The sequence below is a fragment of the Emys orbicularis genome, chromosome 1 (assembly GCF_028017835.1).
Source record: "Emys orbicularis isolate rEmyOrb1 chromosome 1, rEmyOrb1.hap1, whole genome shotgun sequence".
NCBI lineage: Eukaryota > Metazoa > Chordata > Testudines > Emydidae > Emys > Emys orbicularis.
The window spans coordinates 363,201,254-363,220,009 of record NC_088683.1 but is presented as its reverse complement, the minus strand read 5'-3'; the positions used below and the strand labels follow the sequence as shown (position 1 = coordinate 363,220,009).

General features: G+C 48.8%; 1 protein-coding gene across 1 annotated transcript in view; it reads right to left on the bottom strand.

Moving 5' to 3' along the window:
• The window catches only part of XNDC1N (XRCC1 N-terminal domain containing 1, N-terminal like), a 43,349-nt gene continuing 24,593 nt past the window's right edge, over positions 1–18,756 (bottom strand). The window contains exons 15-21 of the mRNA XM_065397831.1: positions 18,094–18,256; positions 9,309–9,401; positions 8,470–8,662; positions 7,259–7,386; positions 1,583–1,667; positions 1,139–1,253; positions 1–386 (exon numbers count right to left, since the gene is read on the bottom strand). Coding sequence (XP_065253903.1) covers positions 1–386; positions 1,139–1,253; positions 1,583–1,667; positions 7,259–7,386; positions 8,470–8,662; positions 9,309–9,401; positions 18,094–18,256 — 1,163 coding nt within the window. The remainder of the gene's footprint in view (positions 387–1,138; positions 1,254–1,582; positions 1,668–7,258; positions 7,387–8,469; positions 8,663–9,308; positions 9,402–18,093; positions 18,257–18,756) is intronic.

Here is an 18,756-nt window from a genome sequence, read left to right as displayed (position 1 = left end):
CTAGAGGCTAGGGCCGGAGTTGGCTTCCTCTGCTGGATGGGAACTCGGCTCTACTGCTTGGTCCCCTTCCCCGGCGCCGTCCCCAGGAGACATCGCGTGCTGGGGGCCAAGGGAGAGCGCCTTGGGGTAGGGCTGGGGGTCGTTCCCGGCAGCCCCATCCTGGTGCACCATCACCTGGGCGCGGGAGCCCGGGCCGGAGCTGCCCGCGGCCTGGCTGAAGTTCTGGACGTTGTCCTGGACCCGCAGGATGTATCTGTGCAGCACGCTGGCCCCATCCAGAGGGCTGGCGGGAGCAGGGTGGGCGGGCAGGCTGTGATGCAGGCGCTTCACCTCCGCGTGCAGGCGCGACACTGACTTGTTCAGCTCGGTGATACGGTTCCCCAAGTCTGCAAACAAAGCGCAGGCACGGCCAGGTGAGGGCAGGGCTTTGGGGAGAGCCAGCCCGCCTTGCGCCCACAGCAGCCCACTGGTAACCATCCCCTCTCTTAGGGCTCCAGAGCATTCATGAGATTCGAGGATCCCCATCTCTGCCCTTAGACACACCCACGTGTGGAGCCGGTTCTTGGGGTGGGCGAGCAGCGTGGGCACGTTGGGCTCCAACTTCCAGGTGCCACTGTCCTTCTACCACATGGGGCGTCCGCATGGACCTTCTGCAGCGTAGCACAGACCATTACTGCCTGAGCTAAAGGAGTAACTCCACTGAATGGCAGCAGTAGTAGGCCGTTATCCTTCTGGGAAATGGCCACTAGACGGGGATGTGGCCCACACTTTGCCGGGGTGTGACACCTGCTTCTTCCTGACCCTCATCCTGCCCCCTTCTTCCCTCTATTTCTCCTTCCCTCCCCTCCCCTCCCCACTCTATTATGGAGTCCCAGTCAGGCCCTCCTTGTTTGCTAGGGTGGAGGGGGCTTTCCAGAGCTGCCAGTTAGAGTCACAGAATTTAAGGCCGGAAAGGACCCTAGAGCATCCAGTGTGAGTTGCCGTAGATCACAGGCCACCAGCCAGACGTTAAGCCCGGCAACCGAATGAGACCGGAGTATCCCAGCCCACAGCAGACTCGGCTAGACGTGCCACAGGCAGCGAACAGGAGGCCCTGAGGTTCACCAGTGCCCAAGACCCCGCGCAGTGCCAGGGTTACCTTTCCTCCTGCTCTCCTCAAACTCCCGCCTGGCCGTGTCGATGTAGCGCTGCACCAGAGCCTTGATGACCTGCAGCCGATAGGAACGGCGGCTCTCCCCGCCCAGGCCAACGTCCTCCAGGGTGGCGTTAGCCTGAAGAGGGTGGGAAACAGGGTTATGTGGGCGCCAGGTACCAGCACGGCTTAGCATTTACCTGGCGCCAGGGAGCTCGCTCACCCTCTTCATGCAGCCATTTTACAGTCCATGTGGGTAAAATTCACCCAGACAGGATCTAGTCAGGCAGATGGAATTCTGGGAAGCCCCTGTCCCCTAGATATCCCAGGACACGACTGGAAAAAAAGTTGTTTGCAACGGACTCCAGGGGAGCACAAGCCTGAGGATAAAGCAGTCTCACTGCCAAGGTAGCTTTCCCCGGGGCTCGGTCTGCAGACAGACAGACAGACAGACAGGGAACTTACGATGGTGGGAATTGGGGGGTAATCCTGTTGCCTCTTGGGTTTGGAGCAGCAAACGAACCTGACGATGCCCCTGGGGAATGCAGAAGGACATGTGTTATTGGGGGAGAGGGGTGTCACTCAAGTACAGCCAGCCCTGGGGACGCTACGTTCAAATCTGAATCCAGGTCCAAAGGGATCCAAAATCGGGGGGAGACTGGAGCCGGTTTCTGGTTCTGGCCCAATGGAGAGATGAGCCCCAGCCACCATGTTCAGATCCGAACCGTTCCGGGATTCAAGTTCAGGCCCATCACCCTTCAGAAGAGATTTTATCCCCTAAGTTTTAACCTTGACAGCTACCAAGCCGCAGATCTGAGACGGTCTGCTAGCCCCGGCTGCACTGCAGCCAACACGCCCTGAGAGCCAGAGCCCAGGGGGACACGCTGCACTCCACAGGGATCTTCTCAGTGAGAGTGCTGGGCGCTGGGCTGCAAATAGGAGCCTTTTAGCCACTGCCTCTGTATTAGGGTTTCCACCTTTCTAATTGCTGGTAACCAGCCCCCCGAGGCCCTGCCCCTCCTCTTCCCCCCAAGGCCCTGCCCACCTCATCCCTTGATGCCCCACCCCTTCTCCACCTCTTCCCCCAAGGTCCCACCCCTGCCCCGCCTCTTCCCCCAAGGCCCCACCCCATCGCTCACTCCTCTCCCACCCCCCCACATCCGAGGCAATCACTGGATCATCTCAAGGAGCTGCCTGCAGGTAGGAGGCGGCCCCAGCTGAGCAGGGGCTGGCACGGGTTAACAATCTGGTGCCTCCCCCCACCCTGCGGTAACCGGACTTTTGGTTCGGTGCCATTTAGGGTTGCCAGGTCCCCTTTTGGAGCGGACTTTCCGCCGAGCACCTAGCAACCCTAAACAGCACCCGGACCCAGAAGCCCAAAACTGGATTGGCCAGGTAAAACTCGGACGGGTGGCAGCCCTACTCTGTGTCTCTAATGTAGGCAAGAGTCAGTGGGTGGCAGCAGTGTTTTCCGTTATCGATGCAGCCAACGCTTTCCCCTCTGGCTGCGTGGGGACAGAACCGGCACACTCTGTAGAGCACAGACAGACAGACAGGGCCAAATCAAAGTAGCAATAAGGCCCAAATGTTTAACAGTGCAATGGTCTCAAGTTGCAGTGGGGGAGGTCTAGGTTGGATATCCCACCTGTTCATGCTCTCTGTATGTGTGTATATATATCTCCTCAATACATGTTTCACTCTATATGCATCCGAAGAAGTGGGTTGTAGCCCACGAAAGCTTATGCTCTAATAAATTTGTTAGTCTCTAAGGTGCCACAAGTACTCCTGTTCTTTTTGCGGATACAGACTAACACGGCTGCTACTCTGAAACCTGTCATTATGCAAGGCACTGCATTTAGCCGTATGGAGTGGAAATCCATCAACTTCATGAAAAAACTCGTACAGATACAGACAGACATCATCTTCCTTTCCAAATGCAAGCAGATGGACATCATACCAAAAGGACTAAAGGTAAAAAATCCATTACAATCTACATATCACACAGACTATGCTGAGAGACTGTGTCACACACTCTCAAAGAAACTGCGAAACCACCTGATCAGCAAAACAGGGAAAGATTAAGAATGAGCTCTCAAAACTGGATACTCTCATAAGAAACCAACCTTCCACACAAACTTCCTCATGGATAGACTTTACAAAAACTAGACAAGCCATTTACAAGACAAACTTTGCCTCTCTACAAAGGAAAAAGGACACTAAACTATCTAAACTGCTACATGCCACAAGGAGCCACAACAGTAGTTCCCTTAACCCACCCAGCAATATTGTTAATCTTTCCAGCTATACTCTTAGCCCAGCAGAAGAGCCTCTCCTTTTGTCCCTCCAGACCCACGAACATGATACAGTTCTGCGGTGACCTAGAATCCTACTTTCGACGTCTCCGACTCAAAGAATATTTCCAACATACCTCTGAACAGCATACTAACCCACAGAATCCCCCCTACCAGCACTACAAACAAAAGGATTCTGCGTGGACTCCTCCGGACGGTCGAAACAACAGACTGGATTTCTACATAGATTGCTTCCGTCAACGTGCAAAGGCTGAAATTGTGGAAAAGCAACATCACTTGCCCCATAACCTCAGCCATGCTGAACACAACGCCATCTACAGCCTCAGAAACAACCCTGACATCATTATCAAAAAGGCTGACAAAGGAGGTGCTGTCGTCATCATGAATAAATTGGAATATGACCAAGAGGCTGCTAGACAGCTCTCTAACACCACATTCTACAGGCCATTATCCTCTGATCCCACTGAGGATTACCTAAAGAAACTACACCATCTGCTAAAAAAACTCCCTGACAAAGCACAGGAACAAATCTGTACAGACACATGCCTAGAACCCCGACCAGGGACATTCTATTTGCTACCCAAGATCCATAAACCTGGAAATCCTGGACGCCCCATCATCTCAGGCATTGGCACCCTAACATCAGGCTTGTCTGGTTATGTGGACTCTCTCCTCAGACCCTACGCTACCAGCACTCCTAGCTATCTTCGAGACACCACTGACTTCCTGAGGAAACTAGAATCCATCGGTGATCTTCCAGAAAACACCATCCTGGCCACTATGGACGTAGAAGCCCTCTACACCAATATTCCACACAAAGATGGACTACAAGCTATCAGGAACAGTATCCCCGATAATGTCACAGCTAACCTGGTGGCTGAACTCTGTGACTTTGTCCTCACCCACAACTATTTCACATTTGGGGACAATATATACCTTCAAGTCAGCGGCACTGCTATGGGTACCCGCATGGCCCCACAGTATGCCAACATTTTTATGGCTGACTTAGAACAACGCTTCCTTAGCTCTCGTCCCCTAACGCCCCTACTCTACTTGCGCTACATTGATGACATCTTCATCATCTGGACCCATGGAAAAGAAGCCCTTGAGGAATTCCACCATGATTTCAATAATTTCCATCCCACCATCAACCTCAGCCTAGATCAATCCACACAAGCGGTCCATTTCCTGGACACTACTGTGCTAATAAGCGATGGTCACATAAATACCACCCTATACCGGAAACCTACTGACCGCTACACTTACCTACATGCCTCCAGCTTCCATCCAGGACACACCACACGATCCATTGTCTACAGCCAAGCTCTAAGATATAACCGCATTTGCTCCAATCCCTCAGATAGAGACAAGCACCTACAAGATCTCTATCAAGCATTCTTAAAACTACAATACCCACCTGCTGAAGTGAAAAAACAGATTGACAGAGCCAGACGAGTACCCAGAAGTCACCTCCTACAAGACAGGGCCAACAAAGAAAATAACAGAACACCACTAGCTGTCACCTTCAGCCCCCAACTAAAACCTCTCCAGCGCATCATCAGAGATCTACAACCTATCCTGAAAGATGATCCTTTACTCTCACAGATCTTGGGAGACAGACCTGTCCTCGCTTACAGACAACCCCCCAACCTAAAGCAAATACTCACCAGCAACCACACATCACTGAACAAAAACACTGACCCAGGAACCTATCCTTGTAACAAAGTCCGATGCCAACTCTGTCCACATATCTATTCAAGTGATATCATCATAGGGCCTAATCACATCAGCCATACCATCAGGCGCTCGTTCACCTGCACATCTACCAATGTGATATATGCCATCATGTGCCAGCAATGCCCCTCTGCCATGTACATTGGCCAAACCGGACAGTCTCTACGCAAAAGAATTAATGGACACAAATCTGACATCAGGAATCATAATACTCAAAAACCAGTGGGAGAACACTTTAACCTGTCTGGCCATTCTATGACAGACCTGCGGGTGGCTATCTTAAAACAGAAAAACTTCAAAAACAGACTCCAACGAGAGACTGCTGAGCTGGAATTGATATGCAAACTAGACACAATCAACTCAGGATTAAATAAAGACTGGGAATGGCTGAGCCATTACAAACATTGAATCTATCTCCCCTTGTAAGTATTTTCACACTTGCTTCTTATCAAACTGTCTGTACTGAGCTATCTTGATTATCACTTCAAAAGTTTTTTTTCTCTTACTTAATTGGCCTCTCAGAGTTGGTAAGACAACTCCCACCTGTTCATGCTCTCTGTATGTGTGTATATATATCTCCTCAATACATGTTTCACTCTATATGCATCCGAAGAAGTGGGTTGTAGCCCACGAAAGCTTATGCTCTAATAAATTTTTTAGTCTCTAAGGTGCCACAAGTACTCCTGTTCTTTTTGCGGATACAGACTAACACGGCTGCTACTCTGAAATATTTCACTAGGAGGGTGGTGAAGCACTGGAATGGGTTACCTAGAGAGGTGGTGGAATCTCCATCCTTAGAGGTTTTTAAGGCCCAGCTTGACAAAGCCCTGGCTGGGATGATTTAGTTGGTGTTGGTCCTGCTTTGAGCAGGGGGTTGGACTAGATGACCTACTAAGGTCTCTTCCAACCCTAATCTTCTATGATTCTAAAGCCTCTGCTCTATGCCATACAGCAGTGTCAACGACCAGTCCATGGCCCAGTGCCAGTCCCTGAGATTTCCCTGACACACAGCAGCAAGCCGGTCCCGGGTATCAAAAAGGTCAAGAGAAACTGCCCCACTGGAGTCAGCCTAGATGATCTAATGATCCCTTCCGGCCTTCAAATCTAGTAATATATTAATCGTCTTCCTTAACGTGCTCCACCAAGGGAGCAACTTTTCCTTTGTGGAACACGCCAGCATTCCCGGCATTAGTTCCCTTCTCCAAACCTGTCTTGGTCTCCTCAGGAGAACTGGCCGACAAACGGCTAGGTACGTTTGGAGAAACATTTCCGAAGAAAAACAATTATTTACTTGAAATGGTTCATGAAAACTTTCCAAATGTTCCAATTTTTTTAACTTTTTTCACTCTTTTCCCCCACCTTTTTGCCACTGAAATGAGGGGAAAGGGAGAGAAACAGGGAAAAACCAGTCAGCAAAAAAAAAAAATATTTCAGTTTTCTGGTTTTCAGGGGTTTTTTGGTCCAAAAAAAAAAAAAAAAATCTGAAAAACTTCTAAAAAAATAACCCACCGTAATATTTTCCTCACAACTTTTCATAGTTGAAAAAAGGGTATTTTGGGTTGAAAATAGATTTGAACAAAACCAGTTCAGCCAGCTTGGCTCAGAAGTCATAGAATATCAGGGTTGGAAGGGACCTCAGGAGGTCATCTAGTCCCACCCCCTGCTCAAAGCAGGACCAATCCCAGACAGATTTTTACCCCCATTCCCTAAGTGGCCCCCTCAAGGATTGAACTCACAACCCTGGGTTTAGCAGGCCAATGCTCAAACCACTGAGCTATCCCTCCCCCCAGGTGATTTGCTTTGCAAAGTAGCCGAACCCCAGGCTGGGAAAGGCCAGTGGCTGGATGGCCTGGTGGCTAAGGCCCTGGATGAGGACTCAAAAGATGTGGAGTCAATTCCCTACTCCGACATAGACTCCCTGTGTGACCTTGGTCAAGTTACTTTGTGCCTCAGTTTCCCACCCGTACAATGGGGATTATCCTGGCTTGTGAGGCTGAGCTGACTAACATCTCTGAGGTGCTCATGTACTAGGGTGACTCGTTGCCAATGCGCATGGCGTGGGCTGCGGAGCTGACATCACCTGACTGAATAGAAGAGGGACTTTGGTGTGGGAATGACGTTAAACGGCACAGGCAGCGTCAGGCCCTCCCTGAAGTAGGACAGGTAGAGCTTGGAGCGGGCGAACTTCCACTCCACGTCCGCATCGTCCTGCAATGCAAAGGGAGGGGAAGCAGGTTGTGATCTACGCTGGGACCAATCCCGCCTCCTGCGTTGGGCGGCCATCAGAGACCTTTGAGGCCGTGTGTGATCTTCCCACCCGCCCTCTAGAAGCCCCACGGTCACCCCCATTCCCTCAGAGCACGGCCAGCTGGTCTCACGACCTGCCCCCGCCCCCCGCACTTTGGTGCCATATAACGGGTGAAATGGTATTGAACGGCATCGGCACATGCAGGGGAGAGGGACAATTCTATCACCGGGGAGAGCCGTGGGGCTGAGGCTCTGGGACGGAGCCGGCTCGGTTCCTGGGCACTGGCTGTGAAACTCATCGAGAACACAGGTATGGCGCTAGCTGGTGCAACGCCTGGGCATCCCCAGCTGGTGAGTGGGGCCTGATCCGCTTAAGGATGCACCCAGGGACCCTTCCCCAGCATGCGCCAGCCATTGTTCTGCAACCGGGCTGGGCAGAAGTGGGCTTACTCGGTGACGGTGACAGGAAAGTACTCTCAAGCCAAAGGACACATGCTAGGCCCAGTGGGGAAGCTGGCTGTACTGCAAGAGCTGTGCCCAGTGCAGGGTCGTCAGCAGAGGGACTCGTACTGACCTGCTGCACAGAGGTGAATTTCACTCTTGTACACGAAGGGTCCCCAGTGCATGTGTGAGGGAGATATGCAGCCACTTCTGGGGTGGGGCACCAGACAGGGCACAGCAATACTATACACAACAGGATTAAATGCAGCCACTTCTGGGGTGGGGCACCAGACAGGGCACAGCAATACTATACACAACAGGATTAAATGCAGCCACTTCTGGGGTGGGGCACCACAGCCCTCTCGACAGCGCACAGCAATACGACAAACAACAGGGATTGTATTTTGATGGGGGCTTGGGGGAGGATGAAGGAGGGAGATTTAGGGGAAGCAGAGTGGAATTGCTGGCTATTTTAACAGGGCGGGGAGTGCCAGGGAGAAGAGAAGATGCATAAGAGGAGGCCCATTCACCACGGGGTCACTCTGCTCCAGGGCAGGGCCTGGGGCCCGGCCGCACTCCGGCGGGGCTCCCAGCGGCCCTCACCTCGATTTTCTGGAAGGAGTTGGTGATCATGGCGATGAGCATGTTGAGAAGGACGATGACCATGACGATGGTGAAGATCCCGTAGAGCGCCCGCCCCACGAACTCCGCCAGGCCGTACTGGGGCATGTCCACCACACTGTACTCCTCCATCCCGAACATGGTCCAGAACAGGAACTGGAACGTCTCGTTGAAGCTGACAGAGAGGGGGCGGCAAAGAGCGGGGCCTGGTTACAAGCCGGGCGCGCCCCACCCTAACAAGTGTGCGAGACAGCCCCGATCCTGACCCCACTGACAGCAGCAGCCGCTCCCCAGGTGAGGCAGGATTGGCTTGTGGGTCCACTAGATCTTCCTGGGCGAGTCCTGACTCTTATAGGACCCTTCAGGAGGCACCTGCCCACACCCACCTGGGCCCCTAGCAAGGTTTGCTTGAGATGCAACCTATGTTTTCACCCCATTATTCCTCGTTAAATCCCCACCAGCACCCCACGCAACGCCGCTCCCTCCTGAAGTGCCCGGACATCCCAAACACTTGATCACATCCCCTCGGAGTCCTCATCGCTGTCTTCAGCTCCTTTCATTCTCCCCACAGGCCTCCCAATTCCACCACAGGCTCCATCCGCAGAGCACCCCAAAGTGCTGCCCCTCGGCTCCCCGCTCACGCTACAACCCCTGTTCACGTTGCTGGCACATGCCCAGAGGCCAGGGATCACCTGGATCAGGCAGGGGCCTTTGACCCTTTCTCTCAGCCTCAAGCTTTGCTATGCAAAGCATCGGGCCCAGCTCAGCCCTGCCCTGAGCCGGGAGGCCCTGGGAGAGCCCTGGTTGGCGCAAGGACGTACTTCCCCAGCCGCTGGGACTCCTGGTAGTAAACGTAGGTATTGTTGAGTCCGCACAGGAACGCGGTGAGAATGATCATGAGGATGAACATGAATCTGTGGGGGGGAAGCGCAGAGAGGAGATCAGAGAGGCAGGGAGTCGCAGGGCCTGACCTGGAGGACCCTAGTCTGATAAGCCCTGTTCAGAGTGGAGATGTGCCCAGCGCACAAACCTACCACTGCCTCCCCCCAGCACTGGCACAGTCTCAGCCAGCCAATTACCCCTCTCCTCCTTTGGTACGTTGACGCTATATAGAGACTGTGCCAGCATATATAAGAACAGTCCTATTCTAGCCCAGTATCCTGTCTTCCGACAGTGACCAATGCCAGGTGCCCCAGAAGGAATGAACAGAACAGGTAATCATCAAGTGATCATCCCCTGCCACCCATTCCCAGCTTCTGGCAAACAGAGGCTAGGGACACCATCCCTGCCCATCCTGGCTAATAGACATTGATGGACCTATCCTCCATAAATTTATCTAGTTCTTTTTTGAACCCTGTTATAGTCTTGGCCTTCACAATTGTTAGAGGGCTTTCCCTTCACCCCCTCCCCTGGTTCTTGTCACGCAGACAGAAAGCAGAAGACCAGAAGTCCGAAGTGCAGGCAATGTGATGTTTATTGGGGTTAGTTCCAAACAAACATGTCCACAGCTCTACACGCCGGCAGAGTCTGTTCCCCAGTGTTCCGTTCCCAGCTCTGATGCCAGAGAACCTTGTCTGTGTCCCCGGTTCCAATTTGCCCCATTCCCTATTCCCATTCTCATTTCCCCTTCCCCATTCCCCTGTTCCCACCTCCTCCTTCTTAGCAGGCCCAACTATACCTGCAATGCACACCCACAGTCCCACCCCTTGCAACTTAGGGTCATGTTCCATTTTGGGTCTGGGGTCTTCGGCCCACCCCTTTTGTACCCCATGGGAGGGGTAAGGAGTGAGGTTGTGCTGTGGTCAGGGATGGGCATTTCTTTGGTCTTCTAGTGTTTTATACCTCCCCGCCCCAAAGCCCCTTTGCCCCTCCCGACTGGTTGCTTGACTTTGCCTTGAGATAGGGGTTGAGGCAATCTTAAAGTGTGCTCTCAAGTAACACTTTAACTGCTCGTATCTGTTCCCGTTGTACTAACAAATCCAGCTGACTAGGCAGAAGTAACACCACAGTGTCTTTGTCCCTTGTTTACACATTTTAGTTTAAGTGTATCAAAAAGTCAAACCCAAAATTCTATCCCCGGCTAACAAACAGACCTAGATACTAACAACAACATCCTCTGGCAAGGAGTTCCACAGGTTGACTGCGTTGTGTGAAGAAATACTTCCTTCTATTTGTTTTAAACGTGCTGCCTATTAATTTCATGTGGTGACCCCTAGTTCTTGTGTTATAAGAAGGAGTAAATAACACTTCCTTATTTACTTTCTCCACACCAGGCATGATTTTATAGACCGCTATCATATCCCACCCCCTAGTCCTCTTTTTCCAAACCGAAAAGTCCCAGTCTTATTAATCTCTCCTCATACGGCAGCTGTTCCATACCCCTAATCATTTTTGTTGCCCCTTTCTGAGCCATTTCCAATTCCAATATTGCTTTTTTGAGATGGGGTGACCACATCTGCACGCAGTATTCAAGATGTGGGTGTACCACGGATTTATATTAGGGCTGTCAAGCGATTAAAAAAATTGATTGTAATTAATCATGCGATTAAAAAAATAAATCGCAATTAATCATGCTATTAATTCTGCAGTTAAACAATAATAGAATACCATTTATTTAAATATTTTAGATGTTTTCTACATTTTCAAATATATTGATTTCAATTATAACACAGAATACAAAGTGTACAGTGTTCATTTTATATTTATTTTTATTGCAAATATTTGCACTGTAATAAACAAAAGAAATAGTATTTTTCAATTCACGTAATACAAGTACTGTAGTGCAATCTCTTTATCAGAACAGTTGAACTTACAAATGTAGAATTATGTACCAAAAAAACCTGCATTCAAAAATAAAACAATGTAAAAGAAGCGGGCAGCATTATCTTCTGCAAATGTAAACAAACTTGTTTATCTGAGCGATTGGCTGAACAAGAAGTAGGACTGAATGGACTTGTAGGCTCTTAAGTTTTACCTTGGTTTGTTTTTGAGTGCACTTATTTAACAAAAAACCCTACATTTGTAACTTGCACTTTCACGATAAAGAGATTGCATGACAGTACTCGTATGAAATGAATTGAAAAATACTATTTCTTTTTTCAGAGTAGCAGCCGTGTTAGTCTGTATCCGCAAAAATAACAGGAGTACTTGTGGCACCTTAGAGACTAACAAATTTATTAGAGCATAAGCTTTCGTGGGCTACAACCCACTTCTTCGGATGCATATAGAGTGAACTATATATTGAGGAGATATATATACACACACATACAGAGAGCATGAACAGGTGGGAGTTGTCTTACCAACTCTGAGAGGCCAATTAAGTAAGAGAAAAAAAACTTTTGAAGTGATAATCAAGATGGCTCAGTACAGACAGTTTGATAAGAAGCAAGTGTGAAAATACTTACAAGGGGAGATAGATTCAATGTTTGTAATGGCTCAGCCATTCCCAATCCCTATTTAGCCCTGAGTTGATTGTGTCTAGTTTGCATATCAATTCCAGCTCAGCAGTTTCTCGTTGGAGTCTGTTTTTGAAGTTTTTCTGTTGTAAGATAGCCACCCGCAGGTCTGTCAAAGAATGGCCAGACAGGTTAAAGTGTTCTCCCACTGGTTTTTGAGTATTATGATTCCTGATGTCAGATTTGTGTCCATTAATTCTTTTGCGTAGAGACTGTCCGGTTTGGCCAATGTACATGGCAGAGGGGCATTGCTGGCACATGATGGCATATATCACATTGGTAGATGTGCAGGTGAACGAGCCACCGATGGTATGGCTGATGTGATTAGGCCCTATGATGGTGTCACTTGAATAGATATGTGGACAGAGTTGGCATCGGGCTTTGTTACAAGGATAGGTTCCTGGGTCAGTGTTTTTGTTCAGTGATGTGTGGTTGCTGGTGAGTATTTGCTTTAGGTTGGGGGGTTGTCTGTAAGCGAGGACAGGTCTGTCTCCCAAGATCTGTGAGAGTAAAGGATCATCTTTCAGGATAGGTTGTAGATCTCTGATGATGCGCTGGAGAGGTTTTAGTTGGGGGCTGAAGGTGACAGCTAGTGGTGTTCTGTTATTTTCTTTGTTGGCCCTGTCTTGTAGGAGGTGACTTCTGGGTACTCGTCTGGCTCTGTCAATCTGTTTTTTCACTTCAGCAGGTGGGTATTGTAGTTTTAAGAATGCTTGATAGAGATCTTGTAGGTGCTTGTCTCTATCTGAGGGATTGGAGCAAATGCGGTTATATCTTAGAGCTTGGCTGTAGACAATGGATCGTGTGGTGTGTCCTGGATGGAAGCTGGAGGCATGTAGGTAAGTGTAGCGGTCAGTAGGTTTCCGGTACAGGGTGGTATTTATGTGACCATCGCTTATTAGCACAGTAGTGTCCAGGAAATGGACCGCTTGTGTGGATTGATCTAGGCTGAGGTTGATGGTGGGATGGAAATTATTGAAATCATGGTGGAATTCCTCAAGGGCTTCTTTTCCATGGGTCCAGATGATGAAGATGTCATCAATGTAGCGCAAGTAGAGTAGGGGCGTTAGGGGACGAGAGCTAAGGAAGCGTTGTTCTAAGTCAGCCATAAAAATGTTGGCATACTGCGGGGCCATGCGGGTACCCATAGCAGTGCCGCTGACTTGAAGGTATATATTGTCCCCAAATGTGAAATAGTTGTGGGTGAGGACAAAGTCACAGAGTTCAAAAAGGCTGACAAAGGAGGTGCTGTCGTCATCATGAATAAATTGGAATATGACCAAGAGGCTGCTAGACAGCTCTCTAACACCACATTCTACAGGCCATTATCCTCTGATCCCACTGAGGATTACCTAAAGAAACTACACCATCTGCTAAAAAAACTCCCTGACAAAGCACAGGAACAAATCTGTACAGACACATGCCTAGAACCCCGACCAGGGACATTCTATTTGCTACCCAAGATCCATAAACCTGGAAATCCTGGACGCCCCATCATCTCAGGCATTGGCACCCTAACATCAGGCTTGTCTGGTTATGTGGACTCTCTCCTCAGACCCTACGCTACCAGCACTCCTAGCTATCTTCGAGATACTACTGACTTCCTGAGGAAACTAGAATCCATCGGTGATCTTCCAGAAAACACCATCCTGGCCACTATGGACGTAGAATAATGATGTCCCACAGATAATGATAATGATAACCCACAGAATCCCCCCTACCAGCACTACAAACAAAAGGATTCTGCGTGGACTCCTCCGGACGGTCGAAACAACAGACTGGATTTCTACATAGATTGCTTCCGTCAACGTGCAAAGGCTGAAATTGTGGATAAGCAACATCACTTGCCCCATAACCTCAGCCATGCTGAACACAACGCCATCTACAGCCTCAGAAACAACCCTGACATCATTATCAAAAAGGCTGACAAAGGAGGTGCTGTCGTCATCATGAATAAATTGGAATACGACCAAGAGGCTGCTAGACAGCTCTCTAACACCACATTCTACAGGCCATTATCCTCTGATCCCACTGAGGATTACCTAAAGAAACTACACCATCTGCTAAAAAAACTCCCTGACAAAGCACAGGAACAAATCTGTACAGACACATGCCTAGAACCCCGACCAGGGACATTCTATTTGCTACCCAAGATCCATAAACCTGGAAATCCTGGACGCCCCATCATCTCAGGCATTGGCACCCTAACATCAGGCTTGTCTGGTTATGTGGACTCTCTCCTCAGACCCTACGCTACCAGCACTCCTAGCTATCTTCGAGATACTACTGACTTCCTGAGGAAACTAGAATCCATCGGTGATCTTCCAGAAAACACCATCCTGGCCACTATGGACGTAGAAGCCCTCTACACCAATATTCCACACACAGATGGACTACAAGCTATCAGGAACAGTATCCCCGATAATGTCACAGCTAACCTGGTGGCTGAACTCTGTGACTTTGTCCTCACCCACAACTATTTCACATTTGGGGACAATATATACCTTCAAGTCAGCGGCACTGCTATGGGTACCCGCATGGCCCCGCAGTATGCCAACATTTTTATGGCTGACTTAGAACAACGCTTCCTTAGCTCTCGTCCCCTAACGCCCCTACTCTACTTGCGCTACATTGATGACATCTTCATCATCTGGACCCATGGAAAAGAAGCCCTTGAGGAATTCCACCATGATTTCAATAATTTCCATCCCACCATCAACCTCAGCCTAGATCAATCCACACAAGCGGTCCATTTCCTGGACACTACTGTGCTAATAAGCGATGGTCACATAAATACCACCCTGTACCGGAAACCTACTGACCGCTACACTTACCTACATGCCTCCAGCTTCCATCCAGGACACACCACACGATCCATTGTCTACAGCCAAGCTCTAAGATATAACCGCATTTGCTCCAATCCCTCAGATAGAGACAAGCACCTACAAGATCTCTATCAAGCATTCTTAAAACTACAATACCCACCTGCTGAAGTGAAAAAACAGATTGACAGAGCCAGACGAGTACCCAGAAGTCACCTCCTACAAGACAGGGCCAACAAAGAAAATAACAGAACACCACTAGCTGTCACCTTCAGCCCCCAACTAAAACCTCTCCAGCGCATCATCAGAGATCTACAACCTATCCTGAAAGATGATCCTTTACTCTCACAGATCTTGGGAGACAGACCTGTCCTCGCTTACAGACAACCCCCCAACCTAAAGCAAATACTCACCAGCAACCACACATCACTGAACAAAAACACTGACCCAGGAACCTATCCTTGTAACAAAGCCCGATGCCAACTCTGTCCACATATCTATTCAAGTGACACCATCATAGGGCCTAATCACATCAGCCATACCATCGGTGGCTCGTTCACCTGCACATCTACCAATGTGATATATGCCATCATGTGCCAGCAATGCCCCTCTGCCATGTACATTGGCCAAACCGGACAGTCTCTACGCAAAAGAATTAATGGACACAAATCTGACATCAGGAATCATAATACTCAAAAACCAGTGGGAGAACACTTTAACCTGTCTAGCCATTCTTTGGCAGACCTGCGGGTGGCTATCTTACAACAGAAAAACTTCAAAAACAGACTCCAACGAGAGACTGCTGAGCTGGAATTGATATGCAAACTAGACACAATCAACTCAGGGCTAAATAGGGATTGGGAATGGCTGAGCCATTACAAACATTGAATCTATCTCCCCTTGTAAGTATTTTCACACTTGCTTCTTATCAAACTGTCTGTACTGAGCCATCTTGATTATCACTTCAAAAGTTTTTTTTCTCTTACTTAATTGGCCTCTCAGAGTTGGTAAGACAACTCCCACCTGTTCATGCTCTCTGTATGTGTGTGTATATATATCTCCTCAATATATGGTTCACTCTATATGCATCCGAAGAAGTGGGTTGTAGCCCACGAAAGCTTATGCTCTAATAAATTTGTTAGTCTCTAAGGTGCCACAAGTACTACTATTTCTTTTGTTTTTTATAGTGCAAATATTTGTAATAAAAAATAATATAAAGTGAGCAGTGTACATTTTGTATTCTGTGTTGTAATTGAAATCGATATATTTGCAAATGTAGAAAAACATTCACAAATATTTAATAAATTTCAAAAAGAACAGGAGTACTTGTGGCACCTTAGAGGCTAACAAATTTATTTGAGCATAAGCTTTCGTGGGCTACAACCCACTTCATCGGATGCATAGAATGGAACACACAGAAAGAAGGTATTTATACACACAGAGAACATGAAAAGGTGGAAGTAGCCATACCAACTCTAAGAGGCCAATCAATTGAGATTAGCTATCATCAGCAGGAGAAAAAAAAACAAAACCTTTGAAGTGATAATCGAGATGACCCATAGAAGGTGTGAGGATACTGGCTCTGTCAATCTGTCAAGCCAGAAGAGTACCCAGAAGCCACCTACTACAGGACAGGCCCAATAAAGAAAATAACAGAACGCCACTAGCCATCACCTTCAGCCCCCAACTAAAACCTCTCCAGCGCATCATCAGAGATCTACAACCTATCCTGAAAGATGATCCCTCACTCTCACAGATCTTGGGAGACAGACGAGTCCTTGCTTACAGACAGCCCCCCAACCTGAAGCAAATACTCACCAGCAACCACACACCATACAACATAAACACTAACCCAGGAACCTATCCTTGCAACAAAGCCCAATGCCAACTCTGTCCACATATCTATTCAAGTGACACCATCATAGGACCTAATGACATCAGCCACGCCATCAGGGGCTCGTTCACCTGCACATCTACCAATGTGATATATGCCATCATGTGCCAGCAATGCCCCTCTGCCATGTACATTGGCCAAACCGGACAGTCTCTACGCAAAAGAATAAATGGACACCAATCTGACATCAGGAATCATAACATTCAAAAACCAGTGGGAGAACACTTCAACCTCTCTAACCACTCAGTGACAGACTTGATGGTGGCAATTTTGCAACAAAAAAAACTTCAAAAACAGACTCCAAAGAGAGACTGCTGAACTTGAATTAATATGCAAATTAGATACAATTAACTTAGGTTTGAACAGAGACTGGGAATGGTTGGGTCATTACACTAATTGAATCTATTTCCCCATGTTAAAATATCCTCACACCTTCTATGGGTCATCTCGATTATCACTTCAAAGATGGTTTTTTTTGTTTGTTTGTTTGTTTTTTTCCCTCCTGCTGATGATAGCTCATCTCAATTGATTGGCCTCTTACAGTTGGTATGCGTACTTCCACCTTTTCATGTTCTCTGTATGTATATATATATATATATATCTTACTATATGTTCCATTCTATGCATCTAATGAAGTGGGCTGTAGCCCACGAAAGCTTATGCTCAAATAAATGTGTTAGTCTCTAAGGTGCACAAGTACTCCTGTTCTTTTTGCGGATACAGACTAACACGGCTACTCTGAAACCTAATAAATTTCAATCGGTATTTTATTGTTTAACGGTGCAATTAATCGCGATTAAGTTTTTTAATCACGATTAAGTTTTTTGAGTTAATCGCGTGATTTAACTGCGATTGATTGACAGCCCTAATTTATATAGAGATACTATGATATTTTCTGTCCTATTATCTATCCCTTTCTTAATGATTCCCAACATTCTGTTTGCTTTTTTGACTGCCGCCGCACATTGAGCGGATGTTTTCAGAGAACTGTTCACAATGACTCCAAGATCTCTCTCTTGAGTGGGAACAGCTAAGTTAGACCCCTAGGCCACCGCGGCTCTGCCCGCATAACCCCATCGTGAGATGAGGCTGTCAGCCACGGAAGGGGTTTTTCCTCGCCGTAGGAACACTGCCGCCCCGAGCGTTCTTCCCTGGACCTAGCTGGACCTGTGCCTGGGGGTAGGCTGGCACAGGGGTCTCGGTCAGGGGGGGTGGTTTTTTCACACCCTGGCTCTGATGTAGCTACGGCAACCTAAGTATAGACCAAGCCATGGACGTGGATCCACAGGGATGGGGCTAAGGCATCCTGCCAGGGGAACATGGGGCAACATGCAAGGTAGCTGCCAGTGGATAATACGGGGTGCCAGCCCCCCAGGCTGCCCAGCAGCTCATTCCCCAAGGTGGGGGGGGAGGGTAGAAGGGATTCAGCCCCTACCGGATCATGTCGTCGATCATCTTCCCGATGGAGATCTGCAGGGTGCCCAGGGACTCATGGGCGGGGAGGATGTAGGTCAGGCGGGTGAAGCTCAGCATGCTGGTCACCGCAAACAGCACCTCGGCGACGAACTGGGGGTCTTCGGGCTGCCACTCGTGCCGTCCTGCACACGGGGAGAGGAACCTCAGAGACACAGGGCCGGAAAGCGGGGGCGGGGGGGGCCTTCGTCGTGTGGCCTACTGGATAGGGCGCTGGGACTGAGGGTTATTCCTGGCTCCGTCACTGGCCTGCTGGGTGAGTCCCTGTCCCGCCCTGTGCCTCAGTTTCCCCATTGGTAAAATGAGGATAATGACACAGACCTGCCATATAAAAGTGCCTATAATTGTAATTCCAGAGTCACAGCCATGCTCCAGTTAGCTCCCAAAAAGCAAATGCTGCCCCCAGGGCAGGCTCCTCAACCCCCCCTCCTCCATCAGTGCTTCGCCAGCAAGAAACAATCACAACTACCAAGGCCCGGCTCTTACCACTTTATGCCGGATTCCCACAACCAGAACACTGCAAATTCGCTCCCTGCAGAACAGCCTGACGCTGACCCCTGCTGGTGGCAGGGGAGAATTTCCTGGTTCATTTGAGCGGCCGGTATTTTAATTTACTGTATTATAA